The 25,701-nt window shown below is 36.2% G+C and overlaps 1 protein-coding gene across 3 annotated transcripts; it reads right to left on the bottom strand.

The window, feature by feature from the left end:
- Positions 1–475: 475 nt before the first annotated feature.
- LOC124303846 (zinc finger C2HC domain-containing protein 1C) lies at positions 476–19,921 on the bottom strand. 3 transcript variants are annotated; one of them, XM_046761596.1, is made up of 9 exons: positions 19,775–19,921; positions 15,323–15,417; positions 10,714–10,905; positions 8,245–8,586; positions 6,442–6,773; positions 5,586–5,706; positions 4,621–4,865; positions 1,861–2,050; positions 476–1,170 (listed from the first exon to the last, which is right to left on the bottom strand). In XM_046761596.1, exons 2-9 carry the CDS (start codon positions 15,362–15,364, stop codon positions 877–879), a joined length of 1,758 nt encoding a protein of 585 aa, XP_046617552.1. In that variant the 5' UTR covers positions 15,365–15,417; positions 19,775–19,921; the 3' UTR covers positions 476–876. The 3 variants fall into 3 exon arrangements, with proteins under 3 accessions (XP_046617552.1, XP_046617553.1, XP_046617551.1); XM_046761597.1 differs by having other exon boundaries at positions 15,329–15,417; XM_046761595.1 differs by lacking the exons at positions 15,323–15,417; positions 19,775–19,921 and adding an exon at positions 12,937–13,641.
- Between the last annotated feature and the right edge of the window lie 5,780 nt (positions 19,922–25,701).

The raw sequence follows: 25,701 nt of genomic DNA, 5'->3' as shown, positions 1-25,701 counted from the left end.
ATGTAGTCATTCTGATTATGTCAGATAGGAAAAATCTTATTGAAGTTTTCATTTAGAATATAGTTAATTTGACTAAACAATTCTCCTACTGCGGGAACACGTGCTAGAGAGATGCAAAAAAGTGTCAGCATGTGGGAAGATGGGAATAGGAGGAAAAATTTTTAAAAATCTCAGACGAGAGGGGAATAAAAGAGGCCTTCGTGAGGGAATTTGAATAGAGACGGGTGGAATCAGAAAAGTGTGCCAGGATAACAGGCAGTGGTAAGATAAGTGCGATAGATCCAATAAGTAAGTTAAAGTAAGATACGCTAGATGGTAAAAAAGTTTCTGTAAAGCCGAAAGGCAACAATAAAGATTATACATAAGTAACTCATTATTGTTGATGATCACGCGAGAAAGCAAATTCACTCCTACTTGAATTGTTCAGTCCTATAAAAAAGGCCACATGATTCTCACACGCCAGTTCAAATCTCAATTTATGCTCCAAGTTGTTTATTGAAATATTAATCAATTTCTTACAAATATGCGTGTCATGTTATAAGTGTAGCGATGACCATTTATAGTGTAAAAGGCTGATTCGGTGGCTATCACATTCTAATCATTTGTATTCTTAGAACAAATTGAAAAATCCAGACAGCACAGAAATTCAAGAAACGAACATGTTACGCAAAAACGACATGTGGGGGAAATCCATATCAAATCGAATAGAACGTCCCGTACATGCATTCACAAGGAGACATCAAGTGTCTTTTCAACATTTCAGATTTCTTGTGCAATTTACGTATTATGAAAATTAATCAGTGTTAAAAAATAAATCGATCAAAATGTGTGTGAGTAAAACATAGCCAGAATTTTTTAGAATTTAAATTGAAAGCCTTAGCGTTTCGGTTTCGGAGGTGCTCTGGGGTTTGGTTTATTGTGCATCATATTTGCACATTTGGGAATGTGACGATCCGCAGCACCCTTGTTGAATTTTCGACCACAGTGAGGACACTGGATGTAATCACTCGTGTCACTGACCGGTGGAGGTGGCAAGTCGCTAAGTTTTCCGCCTGCGGCAAGATGGGCTTGAACTTGTTTCGCTGATCGGATGGCGTTGATAAAGTCCTCGTGTTTTCGTCGCCAGTTTGATTGAGCTTTCACTTCCGGTTTCTTCGCCTTTGCTCGTTGCTAAAAACGTTTGAAAAAAGGCAGTCCGTTAAGAAGATTATCCGCACTGTGTCAAATGCCACTATCGTGAAACTTTGGTTAAATATAATTATTTTGTACATTCGCCTTCTGATTTTTATTGTAGAATAATTTTACCGCGATAGAGTACTTCGTATGAAAAGTATAATCATATAAATCACGCATTCTAATTGTTAGCCAAGATGACCGGCTTAATGAAAGAATGAAAGAAACCTATACTAGTTAGCATTGCGTGTGAACGGGCAAAATCAAATTAAATATTAGAACTTGGACCACCTCAAGTTTTTCAAACTAAATTTTGCGATGTAATTTTGTAGTATGAAAATTGTCACCTCATGATTATTTACTACCTTATAATTACTTTTCTCTCACTTTTTTTCAATAAATTGAAACTACAATACAAATATTAGCCATTATTCGAGTATCCAACCTGCAAACCAGCTCCTCTGGCAATTTTCGAAGTAAGCCAATCAGATAAAGAACAATTCTGGAGAAGTCACGAGCTTACCGAATTTCGTTTCGATTAGCTCGGTATGTTTGGTTAACCTTTTCAAGTCGAAGTAGGCTATCTCGATTTGAGGCACGCACTCATACCGAGTTTAGCAGATTAGCGGAAGAAATAGACTCGTATTACTGTGGCCGGAGTGAGAAACTTCAAGGTAGATAACCGACCTCTGCTTGTTTCCCCGTTGCAGGAACTTTCTTCGCGTAAGATTCGAGTTCGGTGCCTTGGACTCGGTGTCGTACCGTATCGAATTGCTTGCGTTTCTTCTGCGTTGTCTTGGCGCAGATTTTTTCATGGGGCGTTACCCTGTCCTGAGCAAACCGACGCCCACAAATCTTGCACGATACAAGTGCATCGCTGCAAAGTTGAAAGCGTAAGTGAAAAAAAATTGCTGAATTAGTCAATTTAACAGTGAAGTCATTCTTTTGAGCGTTCGAATTCCATATAATCTTTTTATGCCCTTGATATTTATCCTTATGCGTCAGTCTTTCGAGATTTTTGTTACTTCTATCGTACAGTGCTATCACCCTGGTGTTTCGGTCAATGCTTTACGATTAGTTTAAGATCAAAACGTAAATGTGTGACGGTAATATCGACCCGGTCCGTGCGTATGAGCTCAGGATACCCCGTGAAATAGGTCGTGTCCTCTCCACCGCCTGCCTGTAAATTTGACCGACGTCGAGTTTAGGAAAGGTAGCGCGATATATAGATCACTAAGTGCTCGTTTTTACTAGTTCCTCAATCTCACGTGCAAAATTGGGGTTTTTAAAATTAAAAACCTTGACCCAAAGAAACGCCGCAGTAAAATGCTTACTCTCAGAAGAAATGAGATACAGAGCCAAAGAGGTAAGGATCCAAAGTTCCGGGAGAATCAAATGACCTGATCACGAAGGAAGTCGGCAAAATCAGACTGTCTGGGACACTAGACATAAAAGTTTAGGATTCAGACGTCTCAGAAACAGAAAAACACTGCTGTCAAGTTTAAGGAGTTTGGAGCGTGCTTAACGAACTCTGAAAACGTTCGAGCGCTTCTGGCGAATCAGCCTCGAACTACAGTTGCTGGTATCAGTGGCGGAATACTCGATCTGTTAAAAATATTTCTAAAATGCTTCGTTACTCTCAGAGTTCTGAATATAACTCGGGCAATTTACACGAAATTATATAAAACGCGTAGTACGGCGCTTTCTTGGATTTCGCAAAGTTTGGTAGGGCTGACGAGTGACAAAATTGGAAACCACGGCTGCACCATCGCGCCTGAATATGTTTGTGCCACAGCATTAAAGGTGAATATACAAATCAGAAAGTTCCTTCTGATGCCTGTATCAAACGAATACTGGTTTAATTGATCGTCAACATAAATAAATTGATGTGACTTTTTTCTACAACTTCCACATGTGTCGTTAATTTTCCGCATTGCAGGTACTCAAATGTTTTGACATTTTGAGAATACTTTTAAATAACTACTGGTTTTGGGCCAAAATATGGATATATCAATATTTATTTTCTCGATAAATATCGCTACAGTTCACAGTCATCAATGCTATCTTTATAGATATATATTTTTAATTTGCCCATCCCTAACCATCGTTTGTCGATGTACAAGAGCAACGCGAAACTGTAGCGGATCCCTTAATTTTATCGATTGCGTATCTCCCGGCCAATTATTGTTCGCGATCGAGCGATTTAATTTTTAAATTACGGCATTAAAAAATGCGTCTAACTCCGCTGATAGGCTTTAAACAGGCTCGGTGAACTGATTTAAATTCATTTAAATTTGTATGTCAAGATCGTCTCAATTTCATGTAACCAAAGACACAAATATGTAATAATCAACGGTAATGATTATTTACTCGATTTCGGTTACGTTACAATCGCCATTACTCGGCCCGACTTCTGTGGAAATTATCTTCAACAATTGTGTGGCTAATGCCACGATCCACATCTACGTCATCGTTCACTACATACACACGCGCAAGTCCCATATACGTAATCATTCGCGACACCAGAAGGCAGAGAGACACCTTCTGGTGAGCGCGAGAAGCGCGAGCCGTGGCTATCCATAAGCGTGCTGGAAGTACCGGTGTCGCGAGCGCAACTAGCACCTAGCGGTGACTCGCGGAACTAGACCCGCGAACAAGTCGCGGCAAGATGACGGTGCGCGGCGATAGATATCTTTAGAACTAAATTCGGTATTCAGTGCCAATAAGACATTTACGGACCCAGTTGCTTTTCCTAAAACTACATTTTCGAAATTTGCGTCAGCGGTAAAAAAAAGAAACTATACAACCGATTCACGCCAACCAAAGTTATTTAGATAGGTAATTTGAGGCCCTCGTCAACGAGCCTAAATGTTCAATAAGAAATTGAACCGAGCATTTGTTTTTATCACAGAGAATGCGTAAATTGGTGGTAAAAATTACGTCATTTACTTCAGAGTCCCGACGTTGTTTAAATACCTTTTATTTAAATATAATACCCTGAAAAATTTAAAAGCAACGGTTTAATAGTTGCACTGAAAATAAATCCTACAATCTAGCCTCATTTTCTACCATCAATACGGCTTTCCCTCCTCGTAGATTTAGAAGTAGTACAACTTGTAAGTTTCCTCGAGGCTTTTACTGAGAAAATATTCGCATTGTTTTTTATTTCGTTACGCATCCTACCACAAAGCAACGAGTGCCCGGAAACCTAACACCAAACGCGCTGCGCTCAGCAAAATTATAACCGTCAACTCACTGCCATTTCACGAAAGTTTCGAGGTACCGAAATGGAATCTATAATACTTATCTCTATTCTTCACGATTGAACCTATTGCCACGCACTGACGACAGCGGAGTGGTCTCAGGTCAAAAACTTGTTGGTCGTACCGTTGTAGCGTTGCCTAGCTTTCGATGTTTCATTCAGAATCACAGCTGACGATGAGTTACCTGCTTCCAACACTTTGGCCACTTCTTGCCGACGGCGGTCCTTTCGTACTCGATGCTGATACCGTTTCAGCTGACCGTATAGGATGCTTTGCCTTGGTAGCCATTCCTCGGTTCGCGTTCTCCGCAGAGTGCGTACCACGCGTAGGGCTAGTCGTACTGGAGGCCTGGGACAGGACTGATGAAGGTCGTGGTGAAGGACTCGCGGTTGGCGGCGGTTGCCTCTGATTCTGACTCGCTGAATTCCGCTACAAGTTACAGCAAAAGTTTGTAAATTCGGTTATGAATGCACCCTATTTTAGGTGAATAGGTGAACTACAGCTTTCGTTGGTAGTGACGGTTAAATATAGAAAAAAAAATTAAAATTTGACGTCCAACGCAATACTCAGCTCATATCTATAAATCGTATCATTATATACATAAAAATACCAACATAATACTTGTACCTCTATATGCCTTCATTACTTGAAATTTTACAAATGGGTAGAAATATGAGACACGTATATTTGTAAAAAATAAACGGTTAGAATCTAATTCCTAACGTCAAAATCACTGTGACAATTTATTTATAATTGCGACATCTGACGAACGTCTCTCTATGCGCTGTAATGTGCAGAAAGAGAATGCCGCGCTTGACTCCAGACGTTTTTATTTTCTTGCATAGGAATCATCAGCTTTTCATTGAAAATTCTATCGTTGCGATCGAGCTTTCGCAAAGCAGAAAAAAATGCATTTTGATGCTAAAAAACAGGATGTTTAATCATAAATCTCCATTTCGATTTTTAAAGAAATATTGCTTCCCGCTTTCGTACTAAACGAGTCGTTTTACTCTAAACTTCAAATTTGTTGGGTTATAGTTGATCCACATTGACAGATGAAAATAAATTTGTTGCAGGTATGTTTCAGAGTAGTTTTGTTAGACTTTCACAGTAGGGATATGCAAGATACTATCAATTGACTTTTTTTACCTTCGATGTGATGTCTGGACTCTTTGACGGTGATGGGGGAAAACTCCGTCTGTTTGGTGGATTAGCAGAAGAGTTCGCAGACACTCTGCTAGCTGGCTCAGAATTTATATTTTTTCGTATTCTGTAAAGAAAAATTAGGAAAATTTAGATTACGAATTAAAGCGTTTGCGCCTGGTCAGGTTGCCAAAATCTAAATCTTGCTGTAAGGAATTTTTAATTACATCTTTTTAGTCCTTTTTGGAAAGTGAAAAAATCGCTTGCATCAAAATTTTATCAGAGTCCTCCCTTAATCGGAAAAAAAACAATGTTATAACCATTAGACATCAATATTCAAATTTGCTGTTCATTATTATAAAGTCATTGATACAAAATTTTCGTATAAAAATTGCAACAGTCGCATCAAAAGCTGAAACATTTCTGTGATAAGGAAGCTCTTGTATTGTACTGTTAATTTAACATTATAATACTATGCGATTGTAGACACATAAGAAAAACGTTGCTAAGTGCCGTAAGAATAATTTTTACCAAATCTTATCACTCGTATTAATTTAACACAAAGAAAAATTCACTGGCAGCACTTTAGAAACTATAATAGCTTTTACTACTGTATTTGGTTGATCATTGGAAAAAATCTAATCATGGACAAAAGTACTGGATATACTTCCCTTCGAGAATGATTATCGATAAATCTTAAGATGAACAGTAAATAAGCTCTACTTTTAGCTCTCTACTCGTGTTATACGGTGGGCGACTATAGAATATTTTCAGTACCTTCTTACAATTTAGTCAAAAATGAATGGAAGTGTCGTAGATTGAACGCTTATCATTTTCCTAATAAATATTTTGTTCCACAAACCTAGAAGTAGCTTTCGGAGATGGGGAGTTAGGTTCCGATCGTTTCCTTGACTCTGAACTCCGTGTCGTCGTTGTTGAGGTTGCAGAGTTTCTCCTCGCATTGGCATTCTTGAATCTCTCCAGCCTAGCTTCAGCTTGTGACAGTTTCTTTGGTGCCGGTTTTTTGGACCACTTGTCAGTAACGTTGAGCAATAACTCATCCGGAAATTTCTCGCTGATCAGATTGTTATCAACGCGATGTCTTAGGTTCTTATCGTATTCCATTAGATGAATTTTCGCCAGCATTTGATTCCTTTCCATCGTGTCTTCGTCGAGAACTTCTTCGATTTGAACCTGTCGTCATAAAGCGGAGGTATATTCGTTAATCTGTTTCACTGAAACAGACAATTTCTTACTAATTATTAGAAAAGTCAGCTATGGTGTGTAACGAGTGCGGAAAGTAGGCAATATTTAAGTGCTGCAATCACACACGTGATACATCGCCTATCTGGACATTGCGTCGTAAAACTCTCTCTAGGTTGTAAGAGACAATTTATAACCACACATATGGTTCCCAAATGCTTTCTGCTAACTTTCACCAGATCCTTCAGTTTCCTATCCTTACTTCTATGTTCAACCTTTCGAGTACCCAGCTGCAATTTCCCCACCACGTCCACATCCCGAAAATTTACGACCCTTTTTCTCTCTTTTCTTTACCCTCTCCCAAGCTTTCCCTCAATTTCGACAATTTTAGTCGTCCACGCACCCTTTAACAGAACGCGTGTGTTCACTCTGCGAGTTATTTTCAACAATTTTCAATCCACTCGTTTAGCGATATATCAATCCAAATTTTATGTCCGCAATCTATCACTTTAATCTATTACAATATCAACTCGTTAAGTATATTCATTGTTATTTTTAATCACTATCAGTATTGTTCAAACCCAAACACCTGTAATCCCTTAATTAGTATTACAAGGAGTTCGCGTGACATCCGATGCTGACGTAACAAAGGGGTGAAGGTGAACACTGCATGTGTCAAACACAATACTTTTTGCAACGCCCACGCGGAAAGTTTTATCTGAGAAGCAACGAAGGTGACATTGACAGTGAATATAATTCGAGTTAGGTACCTCACGCTCAAATAACGTCTCGGTACGTAAAATATAGCTTTTCAATTTCGAAAAAAATACATAGTCATATTTTTTGGAATATAAAGCACAAACCTGCCGCCACTTGAGCTCGATTTATCAATCGTATCAAAATGACAGCTAAATAACAATACACGTCACAAGGCCCAAGTGTTAAGGCCACAATGCGTTTTTAGGTTGTCATAGTATCAACGGTTCTTGCCAAAAATACATCAAAAATCAACAGAAACTCGGGAACGTTACTTCTAATGATAAATCACCTAATTATCCGCTTTTTCATTCGGATAACTGTCAAATTACAGTATACAAATATTGAATAGTAACTTCTGTGCATTGAGTTATATCTGCGTCACTCGTGCGAGTAGTTGTTTCGTGTAATCGCGAATACTCATGTGGGTTGAACTTCAACACAGCAATACTCTGGTAGTGACGCAGTAGAGATTCTTTGTACGGGTAGTAGTCTAGTAATACATCGAAGTTTGCAACGTTGAAGTAACGAAACATTGAAGAAGTAAGGCCATAAAGGTTGAAATAAAATGAAGTGTACTTATTTTGCATTCTTAGACCATGCAAACTACCAGCAACCCTCAAGTTCCCAAAGAACCATTCGTTCGAAATGTTCAGTTACTTCAATGTTACGAACTTTGACTTGGTAGTTAATCAAGTAAACTCACTTCGTTTTGCGGCGGTGCTCGATGATTTTCATCACGGTACTCGCTATCAACATTCATTCTTCCGAACTGTTCACCATTTCCAAAAGATTCTTGACTTACTTCCTCATGATGAGAAACCGTAAAATTTTCTCCATTATTTCCGCTATTGCCTTCAACTTTAGCTGTACGTCGTACAGTGACGGTCTTTCGCATCACGGTACCCGGCTGATTCGCCTTCGATGCGATGTGGCCACCGTTCGCAGCGATCTGCTTCTTGGGTTTGTTCTCCAACGGCTCCAATGGATAGCTACGATCAATACCTTTTACCGTTGTCTGCCGCCGTTCGTCAAACATCTGTCTCACCTGCAGAATTTCAATATTTATTGAAGTACGTATAGAACTGAACTTACCGGAGGTCGTGGTAGTTCGATTTTGATAAGTAAGAAATGGTCAATTCAAATTCTGCCACAATCACAGGTAAAGCAAAGATCATTGCTATACCGCAAAACTCCTATACAATAACTTCAGTGGCAAATCGAACAAAATTTATATGTCTTATTCTTTATCTACTTATTCTAAATGAGATGCAAACAATGGTCAAGAAAACTAAGCTGAACAACAGAATGTTATTACCAATGTTACACGCTATACTAACAATAAGATTTGGTTTAAGACGATTACAATTGCTCTGTAATACTTATAAATTACTAGGCAGTGTTCTAAAACTGATGGGCACGAAATGCGTGTATTAAACGAGATGAAAGAAGGGTATTTATTTGAGTAAATGAGGTTGAATTTTCGGAAAAGGAATGAATCAACGATTTTCACGATATAAATCAAATCGGATTCTTTTCGATATTTTTTATGTATAAATTTACGGTGAACATGCCGTGGTGTCATTTTGACGAAGCATTATACAGGCTATAGTATCTGCCTTGAGTTTTAATAATATATGTATAATTGATACGTTCCTTTATAGGGTATCAGTGACCGCAACGAGACAGCGGCAGCTTTATAAAATACGATCATAATAATTTATTTTAAACAAAAAAACAGAACTACATATAGTAATAATATTTTCCAAGATTATAGCATTATATGCAACAATGATAGGGGTTAAAAATTTAAGTTTATTATGTCAAAGTATACCACTTAAGCCGATAGTTGAGTTAAGCTGAATGTACTCGGCGTACACGTTGTGCGTTGATGTACATACAAGCTTAGTTTAATAATAACATTGTTATTATCAATATTACTGTTACGACTTCTATTGCTCTTATAACTGTTGCTATTACTGGATATTACCTTTGCTTACTATTACGTATATTATTAATATTATTGTATTAATACAATGTCACTCCTGTTATTGCCATTATGATCATTATTGCTGTCACGGTAACATACGCCAGGTGAGGATATCAACCTTGTGTCTTGGCAACCGATTCAGTCCCGCATGCCCTCTGATGCGGAACATTTAACTAGATATCGTTAGTCACCACTAATTGAAGGAATACGTATTCTGGCATCATCGTTGCGTGAAGCACAAATGCTTATAGATATCAGCAACGATCGAATGACCCTGCGTGTGTTCAGCATTGCGCGTAGAATTGCGCCAACTGCGAATTTTTCTTGTCAGTTAAGGGTAGACTTATAGATAGTAGTCAGCATACCTGACACGGCCACAATTAAAGATCAGAAATAAGTGATTTTTTTCTACATTTCAATTAACTTCAAATTTATAAAACATAAGAATAAAAAATCAAGGTTCGAATCATGGAATGAATCGGCAGCGCCTCTGCTTGCTGGCCGTAAACCTCGACCCGTCAGCTGTCAACTTTAAACTACAATAATTCAACCTGACATCACCCTAACAATGAGATATGACTATTGATGCTACCGTGTTGGTAAAAAAACGAACAAAAGTAGCTAAAAAATAAGACGTATCCGATTTACGTTTTAAATACTTACCATTAGCTATGAAAATTGCTGAAAACGAAGAGTGTCAAAAATAGAGGATCAAAGAAATTCCGAAAAGTAATAGAATATTTTACAGTAAATGCAAATTATAAATGTTTCATAATTTCAATATAATTGAACTGTAAGCAACGTTCTGTAATGACAACAAAAATTGAATCCTTATTGCGAAATTAAAAAAGTTTCGATACTCCAGTGCTAGACAATGAGTTTCAGTGCGTCACCGTACATATAACAAGGTTTGGTAACGTAAATGGTGAAGTTATGACAGGATATTCCGATCCGTGGGTGTCCTTGAAAATTCAGAAACCGCGTTGTATCCCCAAGACAATAATGATCTTTGCATAAATATATTTAAATTAGATTCCTGAATCATCGTTACTTGACGACACAATAGATCTTACGATGCCAAATAGTTGGCCAGTATTTGAAACGAAATTTTCAGTGAATCTAAAACTCTTTTGCTCTAAATTCAAGCTCATCGATTGTTTCATTTATTGACGATAGGACTTATACCTTTCCTCCTTGAGTAGTGCTGGTCGTGCGTGTAGCGGTGATGCTTTTCGAAATAGAATGCTGCTGAGACATAGAATCCTTCGATCCAGCGCTACCTCTTTTGACCACTTGGTAAGCTCGTTGCTGTTGTTGATCGTAAAGCTGCAACATCTTTTGCTCTTTTTCCTGCATCTGCTTCTGCTGGAAGCGAGCCTATTACAGAAATTTAACGTTAAGCGGCGATATTGCATCACGATTTAATCCGAGGTGTCAATTACGTTTCTATCGACTGCAACAACGTATCATTTGCCCACTTGAATAATTACGCAATTGAATTATTACTATCTTTAAAACTAACAGATCATATCGACTATTTTAATTTATGTGACTATAATTACTAGGCCAATCAAATAAGCATTTCTTATTAGAATAAGTCTATGGTTCGTGAAAAAGTATGGGTCCTGTTCAGGTAAATATCCTAATACACAAACTAGACTATGGAAAATTTAAAAAATAGTTTCCTCGCTCTGAAGTGTCGACTGACGATAAGTATTTAATCTCACCGACGTTGGTTGAGAAAAACAAGTTGGATCTACAGAATATCGAAGCTCGGGTATCACGTTGATAATAACCCAGTCAGATATCTATTAACGCTGAATTTTAGCATGGATATGTCGATGATACAACGAACGTATTTCATTGCTTGACCCGTTGTCTGGTATACATACGAAATCTAGCTCGGTGACGAGAACCCTACTTAAAAGATAGTATCTAATAACGGGGCGAGATTGTCCCATCATATGTAATTTTTCACTCAGCTTTCTGATACACTTGTACCTTGACTTGCGATTACCGATCGGCAAACAGGATGATTCACGTCGAATAATTTGTTCCTGCAATTTCTGTTCGTTCGGTTGTCATGATACGAGTTAAAAATTTTTGTGTCACACGATGCAAGGTACAAGGTTGTTGAAGAATTATTTCGACAATATTCACAGATCGATATATTCTTCAAATTGTAACTCTGAGTGAGAAAATGTGTCAAATATATGGTACTACGTTTTATGTAATCAATTTTTACATCTAAGGAATGGATGAAGCTATTACAGAGTGTATAGAAATAAAAACAACGAATCGATACCGAACCTCATCAGTATCCCAAGTATTTCACGTCGATATGAGTTTTATAAGAGTTTCTTTTCAAATGAGCGATACCCTAAGTATTAAAACATTCTTTCTCAACGGTAATGTGCAAGAAAATATCGTTAATGTAAATGTATACTTGAATTTTGGTTCTCAACTTGAATACATGGTGATTAATCGGTAAAAATAAACGAATTTTGCTAAACTTTAAATTATATATTTGTAAGGCCAAACGAGATTCAGATGACTGAATTTTTATTAGTGCTGTATGCAATTTATTTCAGTCATCCTAAAATCTATGTGGATAGGTATGTAAATATGAAAGGAATCTATTCTGGATGCATTTTGATCATCAGCAAAACCAACTCATGGTACGTCACGTTATAGCTTATATGTAACTTATACGCGTGAGAAACATTTATTAATATACATAGACTTGATTAGAACTCATATCCATACCAAACAAATTTAATTGTTGTGTATTGGCACTATTTTTCAACTTCAAATACAATTCATTTTTGAGGAAAACAAGTCTGCGCATCAGAATAAATGTTTAATTTCTTCCAAGACTCATTGTTAATCTTTTTTTCCTGGTTATGAAAAAGATTAAAGTATTGCTTAGGTAAGTCCCACGTCTTTCATATATCGTGCAATTTTACTCCAACACCATAAATATTTCTGCTATTCGTGAGGAAAACGGCAGTACCTTCCAAAAAAATGGTGTTAATTGCGGTTTGTGGATTACCGTGTTCCATTTGAGTGATGATTAACAAGGCAGAATTGTAGAGATAACATCTGGCATGTATCTTAGAAAATTTCAGTAGGGCATTTCTGCAGGACGTACCCTAACCGAAGGGTTCGGTGCCAGAGTAGCCTAACATTGTCCCACATTGTCGATAAGGCTCCGTTTAACAATCCTAAGCCATTTGAAACGAGCCTTACGGAACCCTTCAACTAGTCTAAAGTACGCAAAAGTACGTTGCAATCTTATACGAGTTTCCACTCTATCCTATCCTCCTTTTGCTTTACGTGGTGCTTTAAAAAATTACAGTGAGTCACTAGGAACCTATTAATGAAGGTTACTGTAGATGTAAGTTTTACCATGTTGTTCAGCTTGACAATAGATGACGTCAATCCTTGTGCAGTCCAATAATTTTCCACGTCCATAAGTATATCTTAACTGCTTGGAGTTTGCATTACATTCTCCTAAATTCACATCTCACCTTTGAAAATTATTTTATCTCGAGTTCTTTTGATAATTCAGCGCTAACCTCACGAAGTTTATAAATATGTCACATGCGTCAAGCACCTCACTCGATCATTTTTTTACTAAATCCATTTACAATAATATGTCTATTATGCGTAAATTATTATCCGATGAGGTTATATATTTTTCATTAGGTTTCGTATCAACCATGGCAAGGTATTGAACGTTAATCGACCGAATTATCTTTTCTTTCTCATGCTTTCTGATATGGATAAAATGTTACCACTGATTCTAGAACGATAAGAAACTTTCAATTTTCGAGATTCAAGCACACGTCTGGTGTCGAAAAATACTTGTTAACGATATTTCTCTCGAGTTTTCTTATACATTTAAGATGGCCGGTAATTTATTATGATTAATTTATTTAATCGATTAGTTTACGAGGTTAGTATTTCATTTTAGATTCCGTACTCATGGTACGTGCACGAGGTGGTGGAGGCACCCCATACGCCTACAACGATTACATGATGAAAGACTTTTTCTCACAATAACAGCTTTGGTTACTATCAAAATCAAGACGCTGCTACCAAGTGATTCGGGTTGCTACCACACTGCGTTGCTACCACCGCTTTCACCCTTCGGACAGCCGCGATGTAATGAAGCGCTTGCGCGAGGTAAGAGTATGGCTCCGAAACCTTGAATTGTAACTCCGATGTTATCCGTACTATTCAGGTTGTGGATCTCGGATGATCGTGCAATCCCCTCCATCTTAAGAGCTTTAGAATCAAATTAATCGGACATACGTGTCAGTGATTGTGATAAGCTGCAGGTCACATCGTCGTCCGTCAAAAATGGTATAGGAAGATAATAGTTGTGAAACACGAGCTGCCACTGACTCACCTGATATTTCAACTCGTGATGGTGAATATTGTAATTTTTTCTTTTCAGTTGGAGCGAAACTAACTGCAAAACACGTTTGTAATTTGTATCCAGTTGAAACTAAATTACAATGTTTGTATTATAAGTCATTGATACCTTTATATGTCTCACGATTAAAGAAGTCCTTTGAAGAATTATAGAATACCCAGGTTACTCACTGTACTACCTGTACTACTGTACTACCAGTGTTCGAAGGTATAAACGGCATTGCTATTAAACAGTAACGATCACAGTATTTGATACTGTTACAATAAATTTTGAAATGCTTATTAAAAATACGAAGTAATATCGGTACACTAATTCATCGCACAGAAGACATAAGTGAACGAAAGAGGCTAGTGCTGCAGTAATACTGCAGGAGGCCAAGGGCACAAAGTGACGGTTTTGTCCTCGGCATCACCAAATCAAGAGTGAATACTTATGGATTGAAGCGGAGCGTGGGCTAGTATACAAGGTAATAGTTGAGACGGATAATCCATACGGTCGAATTATAAGATATTTAGATACAAGATTTACGATGCAATTTGAAATTCAAGCAGCTTATTGTACGACTCACAATGTGAGATACGGTTAACCGAATCAATTTGCACAATTTTAAAAAGCCATTTTCTACCCAACTTCGATGAAGCATTTGGATTATTATTTTATTTTCAGAAATTTCATGCACGTACTCGTGTATTGAATTCTCTTGTTAAGTTACAATTTTTCCGTCATCTTCGCCATTTCTCGCTCGCGAAAAATTCTACAAACTCATATCTTAAGGATTTGCCGGTCCTTACGTGTATTCGGTTGACGCTGGCTGTTTACTAGTATGAAATAAAAATTGAAAAAGTGACGTGAATATACAATTGCGAAATTGCTAGACAATGGTTGTGTGGGCGACGAAAGGTGTTTCCAAGTAGAGGATAACTTTTTTCCTAACAAGGAACCCGAGGTCGATCGATTCCTACGATTTTTATTTAGTTCGTATACATATGCACGTTGTAGCGCGTCGAAAACTGAGACACTCGTATGGTTTTTTGTTCGTTAACAAACGGTTCAAAGGGGTAAAAACGACCCCTAAAGATGGACACCCAACGGAGTAATTTCCCGATGCGCTTCATGTTGTTAAATAAATCCAAAGCTTTGGCTTTGGTTTGTAAAATGTAAAAAAAACAATTGGTCCGGCATATCACTACCTTCGATAAAGATAAAAATAGTGAGATGGACTTTTTCTCAAACACTAAACGCAATTGACCCTTCTAACCCATTTTCCTAAATAAGACCTCCTTCCACCCATTAGACCAAATACGCTGAATCTGTTTGGCGTAGGAATCGAATGCCGTAATAAATACAACTTACCTGTACCATTTTGAGACGCGAAGAAGGCTGAGACATGATCATGCTGAATATCTTTACAGTAGTCTATCGGTGTGAAGACAAGAAACGAGTATTGTCTGAAAGCACACAAATGTAACGATCCTGGTTGAGAAATGTTTGACATATACTTGAAAACTGACGATAAGTTTAACAGCTTGCTAATGCTGGGACTAAATTGTATATTTTTTTTCTATCGTATGTATCTGGATGTTTCGTTTGAAAGCAACGTTTTTCGTTTACTTCCACCTGAAAAACTTGCTTCACGATCAATTGCGATTCGTACAGGGCTCCGGATTCCCGAAATTTATTGTTCTTATAAGAATATGTGCAGGCTTGATCTATTTATCGACACATGTAACAAGGCGAAATTGTTACATATGCTAGTGATGGATTAGCAGTGGCAAAGAATAAATGATGGAAGGTAATTAATTGGTAAAATCAGGTTATACTGTGAAAGCGATTCGGAATTTGAATACTAACGGTAACCGAATAAGATTATTAACAAACGGTGAATAATTTCTAAGAGGAGCAAAAAAAATTAACCGCAAGGTAACGATAAGTTACATGATCGTCAGAGGATCGACAGGCTTAGTGAGATAATCGAGATCCAAAGACACTAACCCTGCCAGAGGATCACTAACGTCACTTTTGACTCACTTCACAGTTCAACTAAATAATTTGGAATTGTTTACGATACAAATGTCCCAGACATCGAATACAAAATTTAATTAAATGAGCGAAAACAAATAAACACAACAAAATAGGCTTCGGTAGTTCAGTCCAGATCAAAATATAGTACTTAAAAATCAGCCAAGACGCGACTACTAGTCGTCAAGGCATTTTAATATTTATTCGAAAATAATTTGTAATACTGAGAATTTGAATTTGACTATGAATGCAAAATAAAATGTCTGTATAGGATAAAATAAATGAAAAAAGTTCGCCTGAAATGCGGAACGCAACAGTGACGTTATGCCATTACATAACTTCTTTCTTGACTACTTATCGAGCAGCCGGTGATTGTTATGACTAGGCATTGAGTCAACATCACCTTTTAAGTTTCTACAGTCTGTGGTCGTCGAATCACACTTTGCGGAGGCAAATGCAATGACGTGTTCGAGACCAAATACTTCGTGGAGATATCCCGACACTGGTGGGGCCTCAAATATTAGAAGTTTGCATTCGTTTTATGACTTGCTCATACTCCCCCGCAAAAATAAAGCCTCTGTTCTCTCGGCCATAATTGTCAGTCTGACATGAGTGTATATAGCCAATGCAGTAATGCTTCGAAGCTGATTTACTTTATTTGTTGAATCGAATTTTGGTCAGGGATAATTTTGTAATCTACATCATCGTTTTTTTTTTCTTTGTTTACAGTATCGCAGATCTTGGTAAGGAAATTTTATCGATCAAGGATTTCTAGGCACCTGCGATGTTGGGTTTAGAAGAAAACTGTGTACTGAATGTTCTCCCAATCATTCTGTACTTGCGCTTGCGATGAAGCTAACAAATTTTTGTAGTTATTATGTGAAAAAATTATATGAAACATTTCACCGATTTTAACCCAGCAATCTGTCCTCAAGTATTCGATACGTGATCAGAGGTATGAAGATATTTTGAATATTAGTCTCGTAACTCGATTGCTCATTGGGAAAAAAATTACGCACAGTGGATCGGACTTTGTGCAATTATTTTTGGAAGCTACAGGGGATTGGGAATGAAAAATACAACAAGCTTTAACGATGCAGAAGAGTTTTAATCGAGAAAAAGTATCACTTTTTTGATAGAGGTAATTTTCAGACCCAAAAATTTCGATTCTGATGAAAACTTGACGGGCATCAAAAATACAAAAATTCCATACTCATATTTTCACTTGAAAGCTTGTATTCGTATTTAGTCGAACTGAATTTTTTAACCCGGAGTTCGATGAGAATGATCGTGGAATGAAGATAGCATTTGCTTTAATTTGTCTTTCCTCGTTCGGTAATTTTCTTCTACAATTCTATCCAAGTTAAAAGTTTGATCCCGTAGTGATAATACATACTTTTGATACTGTTTGAGACATAGTTTTTCGTCTCCTTATTAATTAATGTAATTTATAATACTTGCACCTCGGAGACTCACTTTGGTAAATGCCATAAAAAAAAAAGATAACAACGAGAAAAGTGTAAATTAGAAAAATTCGAAACACTTTGAAACAGTTTGAAACAGAAACAGGAACAATTTCATGAAAAAAAAGAGAGTATTGACAATAATAAATTTCAATTATACTTGACGCTAATTCCAGTAATTGAAGTGATTTTTAAAACGACAAAAAGTATCTGAAAAAATACTATTTCTACAAACTGTTTCTGTTGCAATTCGCTAGTCGGGGTGAAAAATAACTCAACAAAGTCTAAACTGCTGTGCATAAAAACGAAATATAATTTTTTGTTAAAAGCCGATAGAGTAACGTGGCTAATAATTCACGCATTGTTTCTCATTGCTTGAATCAAAACGTAAGAAGAGCGGTAAGTCAAAATTTAGATGCTTGATTGCAGAGTCAGAATTAGCAGAATGACTACGAAATTCACCTGGCCTTAAACGAACTGTTAGACGGCGTGGCGACTAGCGGTTTACAAAAATCAATTTGGCTGTATATCATTACCGTATACGGGGCGTATCACGTCATCATTTAATGTAACTATCTCTTAACCGAGTGAACGCACGCGATATAATTAGGCAAATTAAACAATACACGTGCCTCTGTAAAACCGTAACCATATTTAAAACATTCCTTGAACTGCGTTACTTTGAATTCATGATTTAGACTTCAGTTTCAAATTGACCTCATAACAATCTATGAGATACATTTGAATGCTTTAAAGCAGATTTGTCGCGACTAGCTTTTTAAACTTTCATCTTAGGAATATATGTCGAAGTGAAGATTTTTTCTCAAGTTTTATATGAACGTGCTGAAAATTTCACGTTACATCCACTGCGATAACCACGTTCGAGAATATTTATTTTCTAACTTGTTAATTAACGCTGGTGATTTTATACTTGCTTTGAGATTTAGCTGAATTAATTAAAGACATTTGTGAAATGGATACTTTGCTTTGTAAACTTCACCATGCAGGAATTAGCGTGAATCGAATCGATTTACTGTGTCTGAAACTTTTCTCAACTGTTACTAAATTACTCGCATCATGCCGGATATAACATTGTGATACGGTAATTATAAATCGTGTAAGTTATATGGAAATAATTAAGCCTACGCATACACAGCAAACCACAGTAAAGTCGGGCATAACACAAAATTTAATTAATAAAGGTGAAATATTAAATTTGTTAATTAAATTTCATTAAATTTCTCATTAAATATTCTACCTGTCCCACTTTGCCTTGGTCGCCTCTAGATGTCTTGAAAAAACACCGCAATACATGAAACGAAAAATTGCACGTATGCGTGGTTCTTGCAACGTGAGTTAATTCGAGTTAATAACCTAATCGAGTAACGTGATCGATTTGTAAATTAACAAGTAATTGATACAAATTGGCACCAAAGATTACTTATTACGAAATTATTTTTAGCTCAGAAATTTTTAATCAAGTCTCTGACCTCAAACTACAAGTATTATTCGATTTTCAAGAAACGGTCAACTTAAGGATTTTTCTCTTTCTTTATCCAGAATATCCGGATTCATTTTGGAACGTTGGTGAATTGAAAATCATCAACTCTTCGTTTATATCGTCAGGAGTCGATCCCACGTTGGCTCATTATTTGACCAATATATTTGCGAGCTACAAATATTTTCCTGAGACCGGAAGAACGTAAAAATACGCACATTTTATACAAGAGCTACAATGCAAGTTTTTCGTTTTGAATCGACTTCTTAATTCGACAGTGTTCTAATGAAATTCCGATCAGATGTTACTAAACAGAATATGTCAACACTGAGTAATTTATTTCGAAAATCGATCAAAGCTTCGTTCTTTCTTGTCCAAAAAAACCACACGTGATTTGATAAAGATTTGTAATTTCTGGGGTAAAGCAATTATTTATCAAATGTAATAATCAGATAAATCGTTCATAAAATAAATTTCAAAGGGTAATACAAATTTAAAGGGTTTCGTATGAAAATTTATGCTTGAAACGAAAGATGACAGATTTTATTGCGAAAATTGTCTACAAAAATGTCTAATATCAATGAAATAAAATATTCTTCAGTTTTACAGACAAGTCACAGGCAAGTGTAAAAATATCATCAATATTTCACGTGGAAAACTCTATTAAAATTTGGCCATAGATTTCACTAATATCAATTGCAAATACGATTGTTTTGACGCACTGATATCAGATTTAATGAAATAAACAATGAACATGCATGGCGTCGGTGAAAGTAGGCTCCGGCGAATTATTTAATACATTATTACGAGTTGTGACCTACTCACCGACTGGCAGCGAGTTCCTACGAAACAACACAAGCCGTTCGTGACGCGTCCTCGCGAAGAGAGAACCGATCTAGCACTGAGAATCGTGCCGTTCCTCTTCCCTCTCTCTGCCTCGATCTCCTTCTGTATTTTTCTCTTTCTCCAGCGGCCAAGAAAGAGGAAAGGAGATAGACAATCGCGGAGACGACAGGACCACATATGGAAGATTATTAACTAATTAGGGCTTGAGGACGAAGGGGTTTTTTTTTTTGGAGGGGGGAGGGAGGGAGTCTACAAAGGCTGGAAAAGTACGAGATTCCCGTATATTCTTATTGTTTTTTGATTATTTGTTTTTAAGAACAACGTACAAATAAATAAGTTTCAGTTTAAGTCGTTGGAAATAATACCGGGCGTATTAAATTGTTCGTGATTAACGTGGCTGCTTTCACGATTGGTCCGTAACGTACGCGTGAATTTTAAATGATTGTTGTTTTGTTGGATCGATCGATAATTTGTAATTCTTGCTGAATATATTCAAATTTTGCGTTATAAATTACGAAGGTTTCGTAACGTGGATTCTGCAGTTGTTGGTAGAGATTGTTGTAAGGTCAGATAATTTTTGAACGTGGATAAATTTGGGGTTCTCGATCATCGTTTGACTTTGCAGAATTTTGGTAAAACATTTGGTCTGAAGAAGGCGGAAGGTTGAAAGTAATGAAAAATCTGGCATGCAGGATTTGTAACCTTCGCGAGTTGAATTCTCAAATAAAATATTTGAATTCTCTGAGATTTCCTGGACTACCAGCCCGGATGTTGATTTTTAAAATTAGTGAATTGTTATGTTGATTAGGAATTGAGGTATAAAAGATGGACTTTGCGACGAAACGTGCCGAAGAGTTGTAAGATTTTTTACGTACGACATAGAAGTAGAAATTATTACCGGTAACATGACTGGACACAAGCCGTTTATTCTCAATATTTGATTGGATGCAGGAGAATATTCGTCGCTACCATTCATTTTATATTGTGAGAATAATAATAAATTGTAATGTAGAGTTGTGGCGGATGGCGAGCGATTAATCACCACTTAATCTCATAAAATCAATATCGTAATTATAATTTAGCACACAAATCGCGAGTATAATCATATGACTAACCCTGTTGAAATATAAACAATTCAAAGTTATATAGACGGAACCGACTCAACACTATAAAAAGTCTCGATTAAAGATAACTTCAAACTCGTAAAATTATTATGAAAATCTTGTTGCATGTTATAATTTTTTTAATCTATGTAAACTAAATTATTCCATCTATTCTCTTTCATAAAAATTTCATAGAATGTCAATAATTTATGGGCTGTATTTAATTCTACTAAATAAAGGAAATAACGATGCAATAATACTTGTCATTTTTAGCGTGTTATGTTTATAACTCGTCACAGTGTCGAAGACAATTTCCAATTTTTATGGCATTCGTAATGACGATCAAGAAATGTCAAGGACAAAGTTCGGATGAAATTAGATTACGACATCGAAAACTGTTATTTTTTTTATGTTCAATTACAGGAGCAAAGATGCGAACGACGCTCGCCGGCAAACAAACAACCGAAGTTACATCCGAGGTACTTTGATTGCCTATCCGACGGCGAAGCAAAATTTGCATCGTTGACTTGGCAATAATCTGGCTTTGAATAGTTTTTGTAAGCCGACGAGATATATTTATAGATAATTACTTCGGAGTTTTGGAAATGAATTAAGAAATTTTTACAGTATAAAATATTAGACTGGATCATGTGCCTTAATCGTCGGTCTTCGATCTTCAAATGTTGATAAAAGTATAAAACATCGGAGTCTCGCGATGGTCTGAATCTTGAAAATTTGAGGTTCACCTGTAGAATAACATCATTTTTTCAGATAAGATAGGTGATGTCACATTTTGAAAAAAAATTTATTTTCTACGCTAAAGTAACATGTAACTATAAAAACTATTTGGTTGATATTTCAGTATTTTTTTTAGCAAAGTATGCAAATGTCTTTTTTTTCGCTAAGTTATGGGTATTTGAATTATTTGGAAAATTTATGGCTCAGGATTGGATTAGATTAAAATTTTGAAAAAAAATATTGATTCTGTATTAAAACATGTTTTTGAACACTTCCTGAGTATCCACCTCATAATGAATCTTGTATACAAAAGGATTGAACTTTTTCACGTAAAAAATACATAGGGTCATATATTTGTTCTCACGGCAGGAAGTGCTAATATTTCAAAGACAAAAATTCAATTCGAAATAGTGATGAAATTCGGTCCATATATAAAGAGTATAGTTAACTACGTTAGCCGAAATTCTACATGTTTTCAAGATTCAGGAGATTGTGGTTTTATATATCTGTAACAAGTGAATTTTCTCCAGAATTTTTTCATTTGTTTATTTTTGTTTGTTTTGGTATGATTGATATCGCGAAAAATTTGATTAGATAGGTTAGTTTGACTAAAAAACAAGAGTTTGTAGGTAACCATCTTCTAAATCAAGGGCTCCAGAGGTCTGTAACTTGAAACTTGTGAAAAACTCGACATATAGACATGGAACTTTCAAAATTACAGTAAAATCAATTTTTTTGATATCCAGAAATCACGCTCATAATTATCGAAATATCCTGTACAGAATTAACTATGAATTCTCTTTAACTCAAGACCTTCGTTTTTGTTTGAGATTTTTTGTCGAAACCCATTTGACAGACTCCTGATTGCAATCGGCTGTATCATGATCCACGATCTCAGATTTAAATTATTTTTCGTTGGATAACTAAAACTTAATAAATTACTAACATACAGCTAGGGATCATAGCGACTCAACTGAATTTAGCGCACGTCAAACCTACGATCGTTTGACAATTTTTTTTATTTGACACGATAAATTCCAACTTACCTTTGCGCTTGGCATTAATTTTCGCACGTTTTATTAGCTATGATTATGAGGTTACAAATGCATTTAAGAACATCGACACCGAAGACTAAATTTGATCTGAATACTTTTTGCCAACCTATTATTACATAGCATCGTCTGTATAACTGTACATATTACAATATCGACGAATGATTAGGCAAGTAGCTTGAATTAATTCAAACCTCTCTATAGGTATCATTGATCGGAGACGGTCACACCGTAGACGAATGAATGGATCTAAAAATGATCGTGATTAATCACGTATTATAGATTGAAATTATTCAGCTGCAATTCTATAATAAGTACATCATTGTACGTGGGTAATCGGAATTAGACTAGCTTACAATTAATTGATTGATTAACCTTTCCTGCTATAGGTTGCTAATTTAGGTTTGCAAATCTATCTTTGTCGCACCTAAGTCTCACTCCCGTGATTTAACTCATTAATCCAAGTGCCTGCATAGTAATTGGTGTCGGAAAGTAAATCGAGTGCATCAGTCGTTTCGTTGACAATCGCACTGTGACGGAATAAAAAAACAAGGTGCTGGTATAAAAATTTAATCGCAAGCTGCTAAACGTGACGACTGACCGGAAGGATGCCTCTCAAATTCACCATTTCCAATTACTGGGAAGATTACGTAAATACCTCTCGTACCTTCGTTGTGTGGATAAGATCGGCCGATTACGTAATCATGTAAAGTGTTTTCTCCGTTCTATGAACTCGTAATATATTTCCTAAAAAAACTAGGCCTAATTGTGGTTTTTAAAAATATTCCCCGACTACGTCGATTTTTTTACATTGATGACATATCTTCTTTTTACTAACCTTTCCGACCTATGAAACAAATCAAATACCGTATTTTAGTTTTATGCTGGTGAAAGTAGGTATTCAATATTTTACACAATGAGGCATAAGGATTTAGTCAAAACTGTGATAGGTATTCATTTTATCTTGCCATTCTACGATGATTGATGATTATCGTTTTATTTCATGCAGCTCAAGTCCAAGCAATCACTCCGAATGCTTCAAATTATTCGTTTATATAAATATATCAGTAGTCTGTTTTCAATAATCAAAGAATTGAATTAGAATCAAGCATTGATGAGTGCAAATTATTCAAGTAAGTTTTAAATGATTACCAACACTTGTTTATATCAATTCCCATTTATATTATATTATATTGTGAAACACGAGATTAAGGAACGGCATGAAATACGAATAGAAACATTTTTTTTGTGGTGTCGTGTGTTCCCTCATCAATTAATCAAACAGGAATGATTTTACTGCTCAAAATTCGTTTGTTTAACGAGTGACAAATTTAGTCCTCTTTGCTACGATACATTGTCATGCACCATATAAATTGACTGGGGCGAATGAACGGAGTAAAAAATAATCACAGTGAAATCTCATTTATCCACTCTCCCGTGGATATGCCAATTATAAGGTACAAGTGACCGTAACATTCAGACGAATGATGTCTCAATTCATGGTTTTATGTGGCTTCGTAACTGTCGTTTCGTCATTGCATTCGCAGAGTAATTGACTCGTATATCGTAGTATTGACGAATACAAACGAAACTTCTTTATATGGTCAATAAGCAAAAGCGAATGGCGAAGACTGCCAGCGGGAAACGAATGTATGTAAGTGGGTATGTACAACATTCGAATAAACTGAATCGCCATTCGGAAACTCAACGATTCGCACATTTTTAGTTTGGGTAATCGACGTTCTACGGTGTAAAAGTATTTGTAACTGTAGAATACAACATGATATCTCTTTTATGTCAAGGAATATTTTTAATAAAAATGGTAAGTACAAAAATTTCTGGACCACGTATCTAAGTTTATCCGTATAAAAATATCAGTCGTACGTCGCGTCGTAAAGACCGTCAACGCCACTTCCCCCGCACAATTGAAAACTCGAATTTTTTTCCGACTTCTGAGGCATTAAACCTTGCATAGAGATATCAACGTGGGATGTCACGATCGGTTTAAGAATCGGTCACCGAGTTATTTACCGTCAACCTTGATTTGAAATATTCTAGAAAGTACAAAGTTTTTTTTTTAATTTCAGGGTGACGAGACTTCTTGACTTTTTTTCTCTGAATTAGAAGGAATTTGCAGCATTTGAAAGGAAACAATTGTCGACTTGTCTTTTAATTTTGTCATCTTTGTTGAAAAACGTTACGGAGAATTTTGAAAAATTATAGGAATTTGTTGACGAACCGCTGAAAAAACTTTTATGGCTATATTTTGGTAATAGCATAATTCACGTAATTCTTATTTATATAATAATAATACTTTGTTCGGGATCAGCTGGAAGTGCCCGAAGCTAAAACTCCGAAATTCACAAAAACACTTTAAATGTACATTCTATCATCGCATCGTAAAAAACAGTTCACTCATAATTGGCGCGTGCTTATCTGAAAAGAAAAACCCTTTTCCAGGACATCCCTTAGATTAACTAAGTTCGTTATTAATGCGAACATACTTGCTGAGCAAAATATATGTTATTTTTTGTTTTTGGTAGAAAAGGTGGTACACCATGAAACGTTCGACCAATTAATAAACTGTCTGGCATGCATTAAGAAAGCAAAGTTGCGTGCAATTCAACCCTTATTCTACACATTTCAATATATCAGAGCACAGACAATAAACAACTGAATTGAATAACATGATTTTATAGCGGCTGAAATGCTTTGCGAAAAAAACCCACAACATTTTGTGATAGCTCTAGTATTTTCTCTGTTAATCTCGAAAAAAAAAAGTGAATTTTTACACGATTTCAACATCAACTTTGAATAACTTTTGAAACTGCCGAGTTATGAAAAAATTATTAGAGACCTTTTTTGTGAAGCATTAAATTCCCTACAAAAATACGTAGCTAACATTTATCTCCGTTGCCTCGTTACTGAGCTACACAATTCAGAGATGACTAAAATTATTTTCGCGCGTTAATTAAATGGAAAATGAATGATTGCGTTCAGGAATCACCAAATA

This window comes from Neodiprion virginianus, chromosome 4 (assembly GCF_021901495.1).
Source record: "Neodiprion virginianus isolate iyNeoVirg1 chromosome 4, iyNeoVirg1.1, whole genome shotgun sequence".
Classification (NCBI taxonomy): domain Eukaryota; kingdom Metazoa; phylum Arthropoda; class Insecta; order Hymenoptera; family Diprionidae; genus Neodiprion; species Neodiprion virginianus.
This window is presented reverse-complemented; position numbering and strand designations above follow the sequence as displayed.